Consider the following 13,416-nt stretch of genomic DNA (forward strand, 5'->3'; position numbering starts at 1 on the left):
TATTAGGATTGGATTTCAGAAGAGGTTTTTATGAACAGTCTCAGATGTATGCGCTTGATTTACGATTTATTGTTTAAAGACAATTTTTATAATGCTTAGCAGAGTATAATTCCGGTTCTGAGTAGCCGGATAGTTAGACTTAAAAAATAACTCAATTAGTACTGCGCGAAATGTATGCTGTGCGAACTGAATTGCTCTGAACTGCCAAACTGCTGAACTGTACTGGGTTTTGCGGATCCCGATCCAGCCTTTTTATACCGTAGGCTGATGTGCCCCTTCCTGTGTTTTCGCCGAATTAATATGCGGTGAGTAATATTCGCGGAAATATTATGGAGACGTGCTTAGACTAATCTATCCCGCTAGATAGATTTACAAATGTTCCTGGGAGGGTTGATATAATAGGAAATTAAATTACCGATACCCGGTTTGTTACCATAACCCGTTATTTACTTATCATAATTCATCACATACTTATTCTTTGTATCGACGTGACATTATGCAGTAGTCCTTTATGCCAAACCTTGTCAAAAGCCTGGACAACATCCAGGAATATACCTGGATGTTGTCCAGAAGTCCAGAGCAGAATTGTTTATCTTCGATGACTTTAATACTGTACTAAAATGATTTGCGAACGTTTCAGCTTTTTCCTCGTCCGATCTTGTTACCACTAGGTTTTCCTATAGATTTTCTAATTCTATTGACATTGGTATTTAAATTAAATATACCAATCGAATTTTGATTTGGAATTTCATTAATTTGAATACTATTTGGATTTAATGTTTTCTTCGAGCCTAGGAAATAATTTTTACTGTAATTGCTTGCGAACTATGTATCCTTTATAGTCTGCGGTGTGATTTCCTTTGGAATTTACACATGTTACGTCTTTTATTTTTTGTTTAATTCGACATTTTGTAGTTTGGTATTATTTAGTACATTTCACATATATAGCACTTTTGTAACAATAATTTTTTGTATGCCCATATCTTGGCAGTTTTAACATTGAGAAATTTCTCTTTTAACATTCGGTGGTTCGAAATTAATAACTGTGTTTTATAGTCGATTTACTTAATAAATTTTTTGCCTTTTATAATCATGTTCAATTTAAACAGTGAAAAGCGGCAATGGTAGTTTTGTGATGCGATGCCTTATACGAGTATTATGAATTGCAACGGTATTCGATTCGATTAATCCATCCGTTTGCGATTCGGTAGTACTCGCAATGCTAGAGCGAACGATTAAGAGAGAGAGAGAGGGGGCGCGCGAGAGTTCAAAGTTTTAAGTTAAGCCTCATCTGTTACTTGCGAAAGTACCGCCAATTAGTTTTCACTGTGTTTCACCGATTTTGCTACAAAAATTGTTTCCTGGGATATTGAATACATGCGCGAGTGATAGCAAGGAAGCTGATTAGAAGCAGCAGCATTACAGCAGCAGTAATTGAAATAGCAGTAGAGCAACTGCAGATATTTCGAGTGAGGCAGCGCAGGGTAGGTGGACCTCATTTTTATTGCACGACAAAATACTAGCGAGAATATTTTGTCTGTCCCGACTGTTATTTTGTATTCGCGCTGAGCGTTAGTTTCGAATTTTCTCTCTCTCTCTCTCTCCCCGTATTATTGTTAATCATTGTAAAATCCTATTCGCGTACATTAGTCTTTCGGCCCATAAAAAAATGTCATTTATTTGAATTAAACGTTATTAATCTTATTCGTTGCATTACGTCATTTCGTTTCATATTAGTTTAACGGAGCTATTACGAATTAAATTTTAAACCGATTTCATCTAGGGGATTAGGTGGAATAAGCATTAGGTCACTCACACCTAAAATAGATCGAGTGTCACAAGTCAGGTACTTAAGGTAAGTTCAACTCTGGTGGAAAGAAGACACTGAAACGAAAGTATCAGTGTCTTTTTCCAAACGTAAAGGTGAATACACGTATATTCATACGTGTTTAATGGAGCAACGGTTAGCTCTGCATCGTGGGAGTTTGTGCTTTAATAAATTCCTATAATATAATATAATATAATATAATATCCTATAATATAATCCATGTTTTTCAATGACTGCTTTAATTCATCCATATCAATTGACAAGTGAATGCTTCTTAATATAACTTTAAATTCTTTTTCTTCTTTGGGCTGATGAGTGTAAATTTCTTTTAATCATTTTATTTATTTTGAAGCATTTCGTACCTGTTGCTTGTGTTACTTAGCCAGTAATCTGATAATTGTGCTTTTCGTTTTTTGTTTTGTATTTGGTTTTCTAGACTGTTTTTTTGTCTCGTGCTGCTTACGATTTTTCAGTTTTCGTTTTTTATTAGGAGTGATTTGGTCATCTTCTGACTGAGTGGCTATTTCGGGCGTTGTTTTTTTTTTTAAAGTTTATTAAATTAAATTTTTAATTTTACTGTCATACCATTGATTAGCTAATACTTTAACTTTTCAGGTAGAGCATAATGTTGGCACGTCTGCATACCTCAGTGATCCAACGGTGACTAATATTATAAATAAAAACATTTTTAATGCAGTCACTTCATAATAGAGATGGTCTTAAGTCCAATTAAATGTAGAGAGTAAATTTCAAAAAGGCTAAGACTGATAGGACGTCCTGTGTTGTACGTGCTGAAATCCGCTACGGCGCCGTCGCATTATACTCCAACCGCTTCGTTTAATAACTTACTATAGGCTGCTTAATATCAGGCCGGTCGATGTTGATATATATTCGTGTGTAAAAAAGTGTAAGGAATACGATGGTGTTTCTAAATTTTAAGTTTCTAAGTTTATAACTTTTTAAAAAATTAATAATTTTTATTTTTATTAGTTTTATATTGAAGTTAAAGGATTTCCGAGCTTAAACTTCTTAATTAAATATTATTTTTTTCTAAAACTCTGCTAAATTGATAATTGGAATTGTACTAACAAGTATGAAAAATTTTCAAAAATGGATGTGATGACTTCTTGAGGTATCCAAATAGCTAAGAAAGTACCTACAGTTGGCGCATGCGTATACGCTTATGCACCTGTATCTATATACATTATTATAGAAAATATTAAAAAATTAACTTTGATAATGTTCCTATACGTAATTGAAAAGTAAAAATATCATTCAAAAGAAAAAATTTAGAGCATTTGATTGGGACAAGAAATTTGTTTTAATTTAGCTGAGCGGAGAAAAAAATAATCTTATATAAGTACCAGTACTTTCAAATTATTTAGATTTCTCGTTAACGGCAAGAATAGAAAATTATTTATCATGATAAAATTAAAGAACATAGGAAAACTTATACGCTGATATATATTGTTTCATTAACTTTCACTTTTGGTGTCAAGACAATGGAGCTTCCATGCTTTATGAAGCCTCATCTACCACTTGTGGGTATATAGTACGGAGCTCATATTTTTGATGTATTGAAATAAAAAATTGACTTAAAATAAAATAATTGAGTTTTTCATCAAACAATTGTACAGTAATAAAAGACTTGAAAATTCGTTGAAAAAAATGGTTGAAGAGATTAAAAAAAATCTTCAAGAAGAAATTGAAAATTTCAAGCAAGTTCAAAAAGGTTTAACATTCTATTATAGTAATTTATGTATTGTAATATCTGTAATTTCTTATAACTATAAGAAATATATTTTTTTCTACTTAAGATTATCTTTTATAATTTATTTTTAGATTATCATAAAACATTATCAAGAAGGCAACAGCTAGATAGCCAAATGAATGAAAATATCACTGTTAAAGAAGAACTTAATCTTTTAAAAGTTGAGAACAAAGTATTCAAACTCATTGGACCAGTTTTAGTTAGACAAGATTTAGATGAGGCTAAAGAAAATGTTAATAAACGAATGGAATTTATAAAAATTGAAATGTAGGTATTAAAAATATTTTTGCAGAAATATTCTAGAGATATTTATTTTTAATTTGAAATAAATAATTTATATGAATTTTTCAGACTAAATAATTCAAAAAAATTTCCCAAATATTATAATTCACATGACTTTTTTTTTTTTGAGAGTTTGTTAATGAAAATATTAGAAAGTTGTTTTTTGCTATATAATTTTACAAAGTATTACAACATTAGAAAAATAATTCATGTTATCAATATTCCATTCTTCATTATTTACGATGATCTTACCAATAACCTAATATAATTTTAATAGATTATTTGGTTTGTTGCCACAGTTTGATTATTAACAGATAATAAAACCATCCGTTAATAATCAAGAATAAAATATAAGTAATTTAAATTAATTTTGTGGCTCTGTAATATTAAATATAATATCATTTAAAGTCAATTAAAAAGACTATATATATTAGATGAAAATTTAAAAAATTTGAATTTGTTGTAGCCTGAAAAAATTGTATAATTTACTTATTATGGTATCATTGTATTTACAACTAAATATATTATTTAATATTACTTAACATTTGTTATAGAAAGAAAGTAGAAGATTCTATAATAAAGTTGGATGAAAAACAACATGTCCATAAAGAAAACCTTGATACGCTTCAAAAATCTTTCCAGCAATCTAGATAATAATTGGACACAGATTTTGAATGATTGTAATAAAGCAATTTAATTATTATATACCTTCAAAATTATGCATTCATAACAACTATAAGAGTACTAACCAATAAACTCTTATAGTATCCAATAAATGTCCAACACTAATATTAATTGAGTTTTGAATATATAAGAAATTGAACTTATCATAAGTTTATTTTGCATGAATTTTAGAAGCAAAAAATTCAAATTATAATAACTGTATTAATAGGAATGGGTTATTTTCTGAAATAACGGTCAATGTTAACTATTGTTGTGTATTCTAATTAATAGTTATTTAGTAATTCTAACAATTGAACCGGTTTATTTCTTCAAAAACTTTATTAAAACTCTACGTAGATAGTTATCGATGATCTATAAGTGATCGAGTTTGATAATTTTTTTATTAATGAAAATGAAATTGCGCGAAGTTATAAATAACTTTTGCTATCTCTGTTAACCATGCGCAGTTTTTTTATAATTTTTTTCAGTTGATTTTCGTTAACTTCCTGCTGAGTTCCTTTAGCCCTGAGAATCCGATCATTCTCTGGCAAAGGCAAACTTATAAAAGTATAGTCGTAGCATTCCTATATTTTCTTTGTACCCGTGACCGTCGTTTAATTTGGTTCCACGCTTCCACGTTACCCTTCGTCTTTACATTTTCAAACCGAGGCTTCGCTACGCACTGGATACTTTGCTTTAATAAGTTGTGAACAATTTTTTAAATTATCAAAGTGCAGTAAAAAATAAGAAGATTATTTATTAAATTATTGAAAAATGGAAAAGCTGTAATTGGTTTAGTAAATATAACCTTTTTTACGATCAGATATATACTTTTTTTATTCAATTTTATTTAATCACATCAGTTGGTTGATCAGATACTTTGTTTAGAATCTTCTTTTACAGGTAGACTGAAATAAAAATGATAAAAACTGATTCCTACTGTTTTCTAAGATTAGTATATAGGTTGGGTTATTCTTGGCTATTTCGATTGACTTATAACCCTTAGGTTACGGATTTTTTTTTAATTTATCACAAATGTTGTACACATGAAAGTGAGATTTTTCCCAAATTTTGATGTCGATACATTTATTATATCAAAAGTTATTATCAATTAAAGAAAAATGATAAAAAATTTTCAAACGGCTATATTTTAAAAACAAATAAAGATATTGAAGTCGGATTTTTTTCAAAATACTTATAATGCCTTAAAATTTCGATATAATTACCACAATAAACAATAAAATTTTTTTTTCGAAAGTTATTAACTTTTTATTTAAACAATTACTAATATCTCAAAAAGTATATTTTTTTTGAAAAATTCTTGCTCCTTCGTGTTCCTGAGGATTTTTGCTATCGAAATCATCATAAAATTCAAGGGCCCGACATATCGGAAGGCGTAGTCCTAATTAGAAGAAAACGCCTCAGCGTAAGACCACGAAGACGTCCCGCTGCCGTTGCGACGTACACCGAGGCATCTTGTTTTGATTAGGGCTACGCTTTTCGATATGTCGGGCCCTTGAATTATATGATTGATTTCGATAGCAAAAATCCTCAGCAACACGCAGGAGCAAGAATTTTTCAAACAAAAAAATATACTTCTTGAGATATTAGTAATTATTTAAACAAAAAGTTAATAGCTTTCGAAAAAAATTTTTTATTGTTTATTGTTGTAATTATTTCGAAGTTCAAGGTATTATAAGTATTTTGGAAAAAATCCGACTTCAATATCTTTATTAGTTTTTAAAATATTGCCGTGTGAAAATTTTTTTATCATTTTTCTTTAATTGTTAATAACTTTTGATATAATTAATGTATCGACATCAAAATTTGGGAAAAATTTCACTTTCATGTGTACAACATTTGTGCCAAATTAAAAAAAAATCCGTAACCTAAGGGTTATAAGTCAATCGAAATAGCCAAGAATAACCCATATATTTGAAGGAATTTATTTCAACTAATCAAGTAAGACTTTAGTTAATTATCAAGATAGATCTATATTTATATTATTGAAGACTGTTTATAACTGGGTGAATGAATTTAAACGCGGCCGTACAACAACAAAAGATGAACCTCGTTCAGGACGCCCCATAGAAGTGAGTACGCCCGAAATGGTCAACAAAATCCACGATATGGTGTTGAATGATAGAAGATTCAAATTGCGAGAATTAGTTGAGGCCACAGGGGTATCAAAGGGTACAATCATTTCAATTTTGCATGATGTTGAAAGTACTGTGCGCATGTGCGCGGGCGCCCACCACGCCACCTTTCTTTTTGCTGCACTGCCGCTCAAACTAGCGCGGCACTCCAGCAGCAACCACCAGTGGATATAGAGCTCCTTTTTAATAATATAACTTTACTTTGTACCTTTGTTTAATAGAGACCGTAATAAATCATACTTTCACTAGTTTAATATTTATAAATTTAGCGTTCACAATCATTTGCTCCAATCCAACACATGAAAAATTGGGGATGAAAAAAATATCAGCAAGATGGGTGCCGCGTTTGCTCACTGTTGAAAACAAACGAACCCGCGTGGTCACCTCTGAGGCTCTTTTGGCACATATACTTCGTAATCCGGAAGACTTTTGGCATCGACTCGTAACTGTAGACAAAACATGGGAACACCACTACACTCCTGAAACCAAAGAACAGTCCAAACAATGGATTACCGCAGGAGAACCAGCCCCAAAGAAAGCAAAGACAGTAAAGTCAGCTGGTAAGATTATGGGCACGGTTTTCTGGGATGCGTATGGAATCATCTACATCGACTACTTGGAAAAGGGCCAGACGACCACTGGACAATATTATGCGTCATTATTAGATCATCTGAAAGAAAAAATCAGAGAAAAACGTCCTCACTTGAACAAAAAAAAATGCCTTTTTCTTCAAGACAATGCTTGAGTTCACACGTGTGCAGTTTCGATGGCAAAAATTAACGATTTAAAGTTCGAATTAATTGACCATCCACCATATTTGCCTGATTTGGCTCCCAGTGACTTTTTCTTTTTTCTTAACCACAAGAAATAGCTTGCCGGACAACGATTCACATCGAATGAAGAAATCATCGCCGCAACAAATGCCTATTTTGAGGGTTTTCAGAAATTAAAAAAACAAACTTTTAGATATGGAGTAGACAATATTTTCTCGTTTTGTTTTTTTAATAAAGATCTGATGAGGTTGGATATTTACCAACGAAACACACGTGTTGTAACCTGAGATGATTGTTTGATTATTATTTTTTTCACAACGGGTTGGCTCTAAAATTGGTTTAAAAGAATTTTGCTTAACATATTAGTTATGAAAGATTTTGTCAGTATTTGCAAAGAATGGCCGAAAAATACTATTAAGTATATAAGACTTAGATGAAAGTTCAAAGAAAATATATTTTGAAATTCTAACACATCATAAAATAGTAAATAGTATTTTTAGAGATTTATTTTTGATTATAGATAGTATTAGTATTTTGCACTAAAACAAAACACCTATTATATACAGAGCTGGAACACGGCATCCTTATGAGAAGCTATCAAATTTTTCGCCCTATTCTTGATTCTTTTACCTTCATTTACCGCTTTTATCGTTGTTTATTCCAAAATCCAGAATATTTGAAAAACGTTTTATCCAAATAAATTAAAAATTATTAAAATGGAATCTTAAATCTTATGTTTCTGAAACGTTTCAAACTCATTCCGAAATCATTTTATCGCTAAAATTTCGAATGAGCTAATATGTATTTGAACGTTGGATAAACGTTTTCATTGTGATTTTCAACGTGACTGTGATTAAAATTAGGCATTAAACAAAATTTAGACTTCTGTCATGTTGGACCAAAACAAGTCATCACTATTCATGATCTATCTTCCATTTATCGAGTTCCTCTGGTGAGTGCAGCACAATGAGCAGAGCTGCAAAGAGTTTACTACTTATTGTGCGAATATCGGTATGTGCCAAGTGGAAAAAAAGACTCCTATCAAATCTTCATTTAATAGGAGTAGTATAGTACGAATTATTACTTTCTCTCACTATGTATTGCAATACATCGAGTTTTGAAAGAAGTGATAGAATGAAAATAATGGTATAAGTAACTTATACGTTAAATGCTAGTCACCAATAATTTATATAAATTTTAGATAACTTTCATTCTTGCTGGGCCTTTGTCTGATTATAATGAATCAAAATTTATTATATAAATGGAATAAATAATCCCTGTTAAAAGAGAGAATGATGAAGAGTGAAGCCTCTATTGATTTTGATTGGTTAGTTTGAGTTCTGACGTATTGATTTTGATTGGTTAGTTTAGCTCTGGCGCTGATTTTAAATTGTAATATGCTCATAGCTATAAATTTATAATAATTTATTTTATATTTATTAAAATTTTAATAAATTTTTGATTTTTGATTTTTGATGTTGATTTTTTTATTTTGATGGTGATTTTTGATGTTTGATAGTGATTTTTGATTTTTGATTTTTAATTTGAAATTGAAATGAGAATCCCTATTTTAGACAAAAAAAGTCAAAGTAATGTACGCTTGTGGTGCCACTTGTGTCATTTGCCTGAGGGTCTGACAATTCGGTCATTCAGACATTCGGCTTCCGGCATTTCACATTGATTAATTATATAGTGTAGGTGCTTCTAATTGTGTTGTACGTCCGTCATTTGAATATTTTTGGTAAGTATTTTCAATCAGTAGTGAGTAGTCCAAAAGATAATATAGTGATAGTCAGTAGTAATTTGTCCTAACCCTCATTTCGTACATTTCGTGCAACAGTAATTTTTCTTATTTGAACATTTGTTTTTCTTATTTGAACATTTGTAACTAAAAAAGAAGTTTTTTTTATTAGTTGCGAGTATTTAGAATCATTTGTTAGTTTTTATTAAACGTTTTAGAAACACTTTTTACAATGCGACACGTGGGTAGTCCATGATTTTACTGTTGAAACCCCCGTTTCGTTTTTCACTTTTAGAATCATTTGTTACTTTTATCGAGCGTTTGTAATATTTTTGATTGAAAAAACTCATTACAGGTTCGATCTTAATTGACAGTAATAATGGCTAATGAAGAAAATGATGTTGAATTTACTTCTGACGAGGAAGTTCAATATTTGATGGAAGCATAAGGCGTTGATTATTGTGTGTTAGTATTTATTTGTAGGTAAATTTGAATTTTATAAACAGTTAATTAATAAGTTTGAATATATATATTTTTTTAAAGGGAATACACTGGATTTCTATGTGAGGTTTTGGGCATTCAACAGGTGGGAAATAATAATAAAAATTTGTTCAAAGCAATAATAAGTAATGGCACTTAGAGATTTAATTTGTTAATTTGGGGCCAAACTTTAGTTGATAAATATTGCGACAGTCTTATTTCAGGCATGGTATGGAGAAAAAAAATTTATATAGTTTTTAGATTAAATATATAATTAAACATATATGTATTTTTTCAGATTATGTCTATGGATGGAGCACAAGGGTAAGTAGTTCAAGAAAGAAAATTTCATAGAGAAATGAAATGCTTAAACTACGAGCTGATAATTCAGAAGAAGACTAAAGTGAATTTTTTCGGTATACGTAAAGCTGATAAAAAACCAGAGTCTCCAGTAACAAATATTCCGTTTCTTGACCTCGCTAATGCTGAAGGAGAAATAAGTGAGTGGTATCTATAATTCTTCATTTCATTCTTTTTATTTTGTTGATAAAATAATAACTTTATTCTTTTCTTTTTGCAGTTGTTCAAGCATACATTAAAACTGTGCCTTCTGCTGCCTTAGGTAAGAATGGACCTATGTCATTTGCATCTGGTACAATAACCGAAGGAATGCACAAAGTGGATTTGCATATTAGTAATTTTGTTGAGGCCGATGCTAATATATTGACAAAGGGTGATTGTGTACTGATCAGAGGTCATATCAACAACTCTGGTATGTAACAATGTGCACATAAATATATATATATTTTGTGTATCATTATTTATATCGTATTTATTCTAATTACTACTTGCTAATTAAATATTTAATTTAATATCATCATCAATATCATCAATTAATGGTCTTTTGTATTTTTCAGGTCCTAAAATCACATTATCATGTAATCATATCTCTTGTATGACAGTTTTGGAGAAAAATGATCCATTACCAGAGAAAATTGTTAAGAAAGCTAACAAGCCATTGAAACGCTCTGCTTCCATAGAGAAAGGCAATGATGACCAGAAAAAAAAAGAAATGTCCCAGGTAACATCAACCGTACCGGGAACGTACCCGCAACTAGTTTTTAGGAACTTTGGTACGAAAGGCGGTGCGGATGGGAATCGTATCGGGTACGTACCAGGATGGGTGACAATGTCCGCTATGGTAGAAAAAATATCGTTTCTGGAACGTTCCGGGCATTCTGTACTGCAAAGTTGCCGCAAAGTTCCAATACCGTTCCATAGGATTCGTCTGGGATCCAAACAAGTCCTGGGAGGGCATCAAGAGAGCCCAGGACATAGCAGTATATTAGAGCGGAAGGCAATTGAACCCGATGTCAGCCCTCGGCAGAATAGGGGAGTGGTTATCCTGAAAGGACCAGATGGCCACATACAGGTTGTGGAGGAGGGGGAAGACTCCAGGGAGAGCCCCTCCACACAAGAAGCTCCTCTGCCGAAGGGATCCACGAGTAGAAGCCAGCCCACCGTCGTCGCGGCCGCGGAAGGAAAAAAGCCGCTGAAAAGCACGATGAAAGGAGGCGAAGATGGGACTCGTGGATATGACCCAGAGGATGAGACCAGGTGGTGGTTGCGGGTAGACATAGGTGACTTTAAAATCAGAGCACTCTATGATACCGGCGCCTCATCCACGGTCATGGGTCAATTAGGGCTGAGATTGGCATCGGAGATGGGACTCGGGTTGAATGTGACCAGGGCGGGCGATGCAAGGCTTCCTGATGGACGCCCGTGCCCTATATCTGGTCACGTGATGTTCCCTTTTAAAGTAGGGGGAATCACGAAGACAATCAGAGTCGCCATTACGCCGCTGCTCACAGATGACTGCTATGTAGGCGCGAACTTTATAAGAGAGTTCCGCGCAATTTTGGATCCCGATGAGGATGAATTGTGGCTTAAGGACGCCCAAGTGAAAGTACCAATGGAAGTGGCTGGAATTGATGGTACGGCATTTCTCGCACCGGTAGGACTATGGGAAGCCACGGAGTCACAGCTTGAAGAAATTGAAGACCTCGTCAGAAGATTGATTCCTGACGGGGGTCAGGCTTTAGGTTGTGCCGTGGGGGTTGAGCATGAAATAGATGTTGGAAATGCTCGACCCATCAAACAGAAATATTACCCAGTCTCAGATAGAGTGCGAGAGGAAATGCACACGCTGGTCAAAGATATGCTGGAAAAGGATGTTATCGAACCAGCGACCAGCGGATGGTCAAGTCCAGTAGTAATGGTAAGGAAGGCAGATGGAAAATATAGGTTTTGTGTGAACTATCAAAAGGTAAATGCAATTACCAAACCTGATGCCTATCCTTTACCATATATGAACGACATCCTAAGACGAATAAGGAATGCAAAGTTCATATCTACTTTGGACTTGAGCAGTGCGTACCATCAAATTCCCTTAAAGGAAGAATCGCGTCCAATATCAGCGTTTACAGTTCCTGGATTAGGGCACTTTCAATTTAAGAGAATGCCCTTCGGACTGTCATACGCAGGAGCGACCTTCCAGAGGTTGATGGACAAGGTGATAGGCCCGGATATGGATCCATTCGCTTTTGCTTACCTTGACGACGTAATTGTGGTTTCGTCGTCCTTTGAGGAGCATAAGCGGCACCTAGAAAGGGTATTAAAAAGAATTCTAGGTGCGGGCCTAACCATCAACAAAGATAAAAGTCACTTCTGTAAGACGGAAGTCAGGTACTTGGGAGTTCTTGTGAACCAGGACGGAGTAAGACCAGATCCCGAGAAAATACGCCCGATATTAGAGTATCCAACACCCCGGACTGTCAAACAGGTGAAGCGATTCATGGGAATGACCTCGTGGTATAGACGTTTTATACCCGACTTTGCCATTATCGCTGAACCTATAAACCGCCTGACAAAGAAGAATGTACGTTTCTCTTGGGAGGAGGAGCAAGAGCGAGCTTTCACGAGATTGCAGGAGGCGATGACTTCCGCCCCAATACTGCAATCACCCGATCCGAACGGTCAGTTTGTACTGCAAACTGATGCTAGTGACAGTGGGATCGGGGCAGTTCTCGCACAGGATGTCGATGGAGAGGAGCGTGTAATAGAATGCGCCAGCCGATCACTCAACAGTGCTGAGAGAAATTATACGGTCTCCGAGAAAGAGTGCTTGGCGGTAGTATGGGCCATTGGAAAGTTCCGGCCGTATATTGAAGGGCATCACTTCAAGGTCATCACTGATCATAGTTGCCTGAAATGGCTCCACAATATGAGAAATCCCACAGGAAGATTAGCGCGATGGGCGCTAGCATTACAAGGCAATGTCTTCGATATCGAATATCGAAGAGGGGATCTCAATGTGGTGCCAGACGCTTTATCTAGGGCCTATGAGGAGGAGGGGATTGAAGTGAGTGCTATAAATAGTCGGCCGGAGACCACTGACGCCTGGTATTTGCTACAATACCAGGAAGTATGCCAGGACCCACACTCTCATCCCACTTGGAAGGTGGTGGGAGGGAGACTGTATCATTATCAGCCTGATGAGGATGGTGAAGGGTCCATCGACAACGATGAAGCATGGAAGCTTGCGGTGCCTAGGGAGAAAAGGTACCAGGTGCTCCAGGAAGTCCATGATACTCCTACTGCAGGACATCAAGGACGAGAGCGTACGTTCTCCAGGGCTAGGCGCTTGTACTACTGGCCTAAAA

General features: G+C 34.2%; 1 protein-coding gene across 2 annotated transcripts; it reads left to right on the forward strand.

Annotated features, from left to right (window-relative positions):
- The first annotated feature begins 3,217 nt into the window (after positions 1-3,217).
- On the forward strand, positions 3,218-5,356 carry LOC131675268 (prefoldin subunit 6). Of its 2 annotated transcripts, none has more exons than XM_058954195.1 (3): positions 3,218-3,560; positions 3,671-3,866; positions 4,440-5,356. In XM_058954195.1, exons 1-3 carry the CDS (start codon positions 3,497-3,499, stop codon positions 4,444-4,446), a joined length of 267 nt encoding a protein of 88 aa, XP_058810178.1. In that variant the 5' UTR covers positions 3,218-3,496; the 3' UTR covers positions 4,447-5,356. The 2 variants fall into 2 exon arrangements, with proteins under 2 accessions (XP_058810178.1, XP_058810176.1); XM_058954193.1 differs by having other exon boundaries at positions 3,226-3,560; positions 4,436-5,353.
- Positions 5,357-13,416: the final 8,060 nt, after the last annotated feature.

The sequence above is a fragment of the Phymastichus coffea genome, unplaced genomic scaffold (assembly GCF_024137745.1).
Source record: "Phymastichus coffea isolate CEN01 unplaced genomic scaffold, Cenicafe_Pcof_1.1 PCOF00018, whole genome shotgun sequence".
In the NCBI taxonomy this organism is placed as follows: Eukaryota; Metazoa; Arthropoda; class Insecta; order Hymenoptera; family Eulophidae; genus Phymastichus; species Phymastichus coffea.

What these genes read in the sequence shown, in the direction of transcription:
- LOC131675268 (XM_058954193.1), top strand. Translation starts at nt 3,497, where the DNA reads ATGGTTGAAGAGATTAAAAAAAATCTTCAAGAAGAAATTGAAAATTTC. An exon ending in TTTCAAGCAAGTTCAAAAAG is followed by an intron (nt 3,561 to 3,670) that starts GTTTAACATTCT and finishes ATTTATTTTTAG; the next exon opens with ATTATCATAAAACATTATCA. An exon ending in GAATTTATAAAAATTGAAAT is followed by an intron (nt 3,867 to 4,435) that starts GTAGGTATTAAA and finishes CATTTGTTATAG; the next exon opens with AAAGAAAGTAGAAGATTCTA.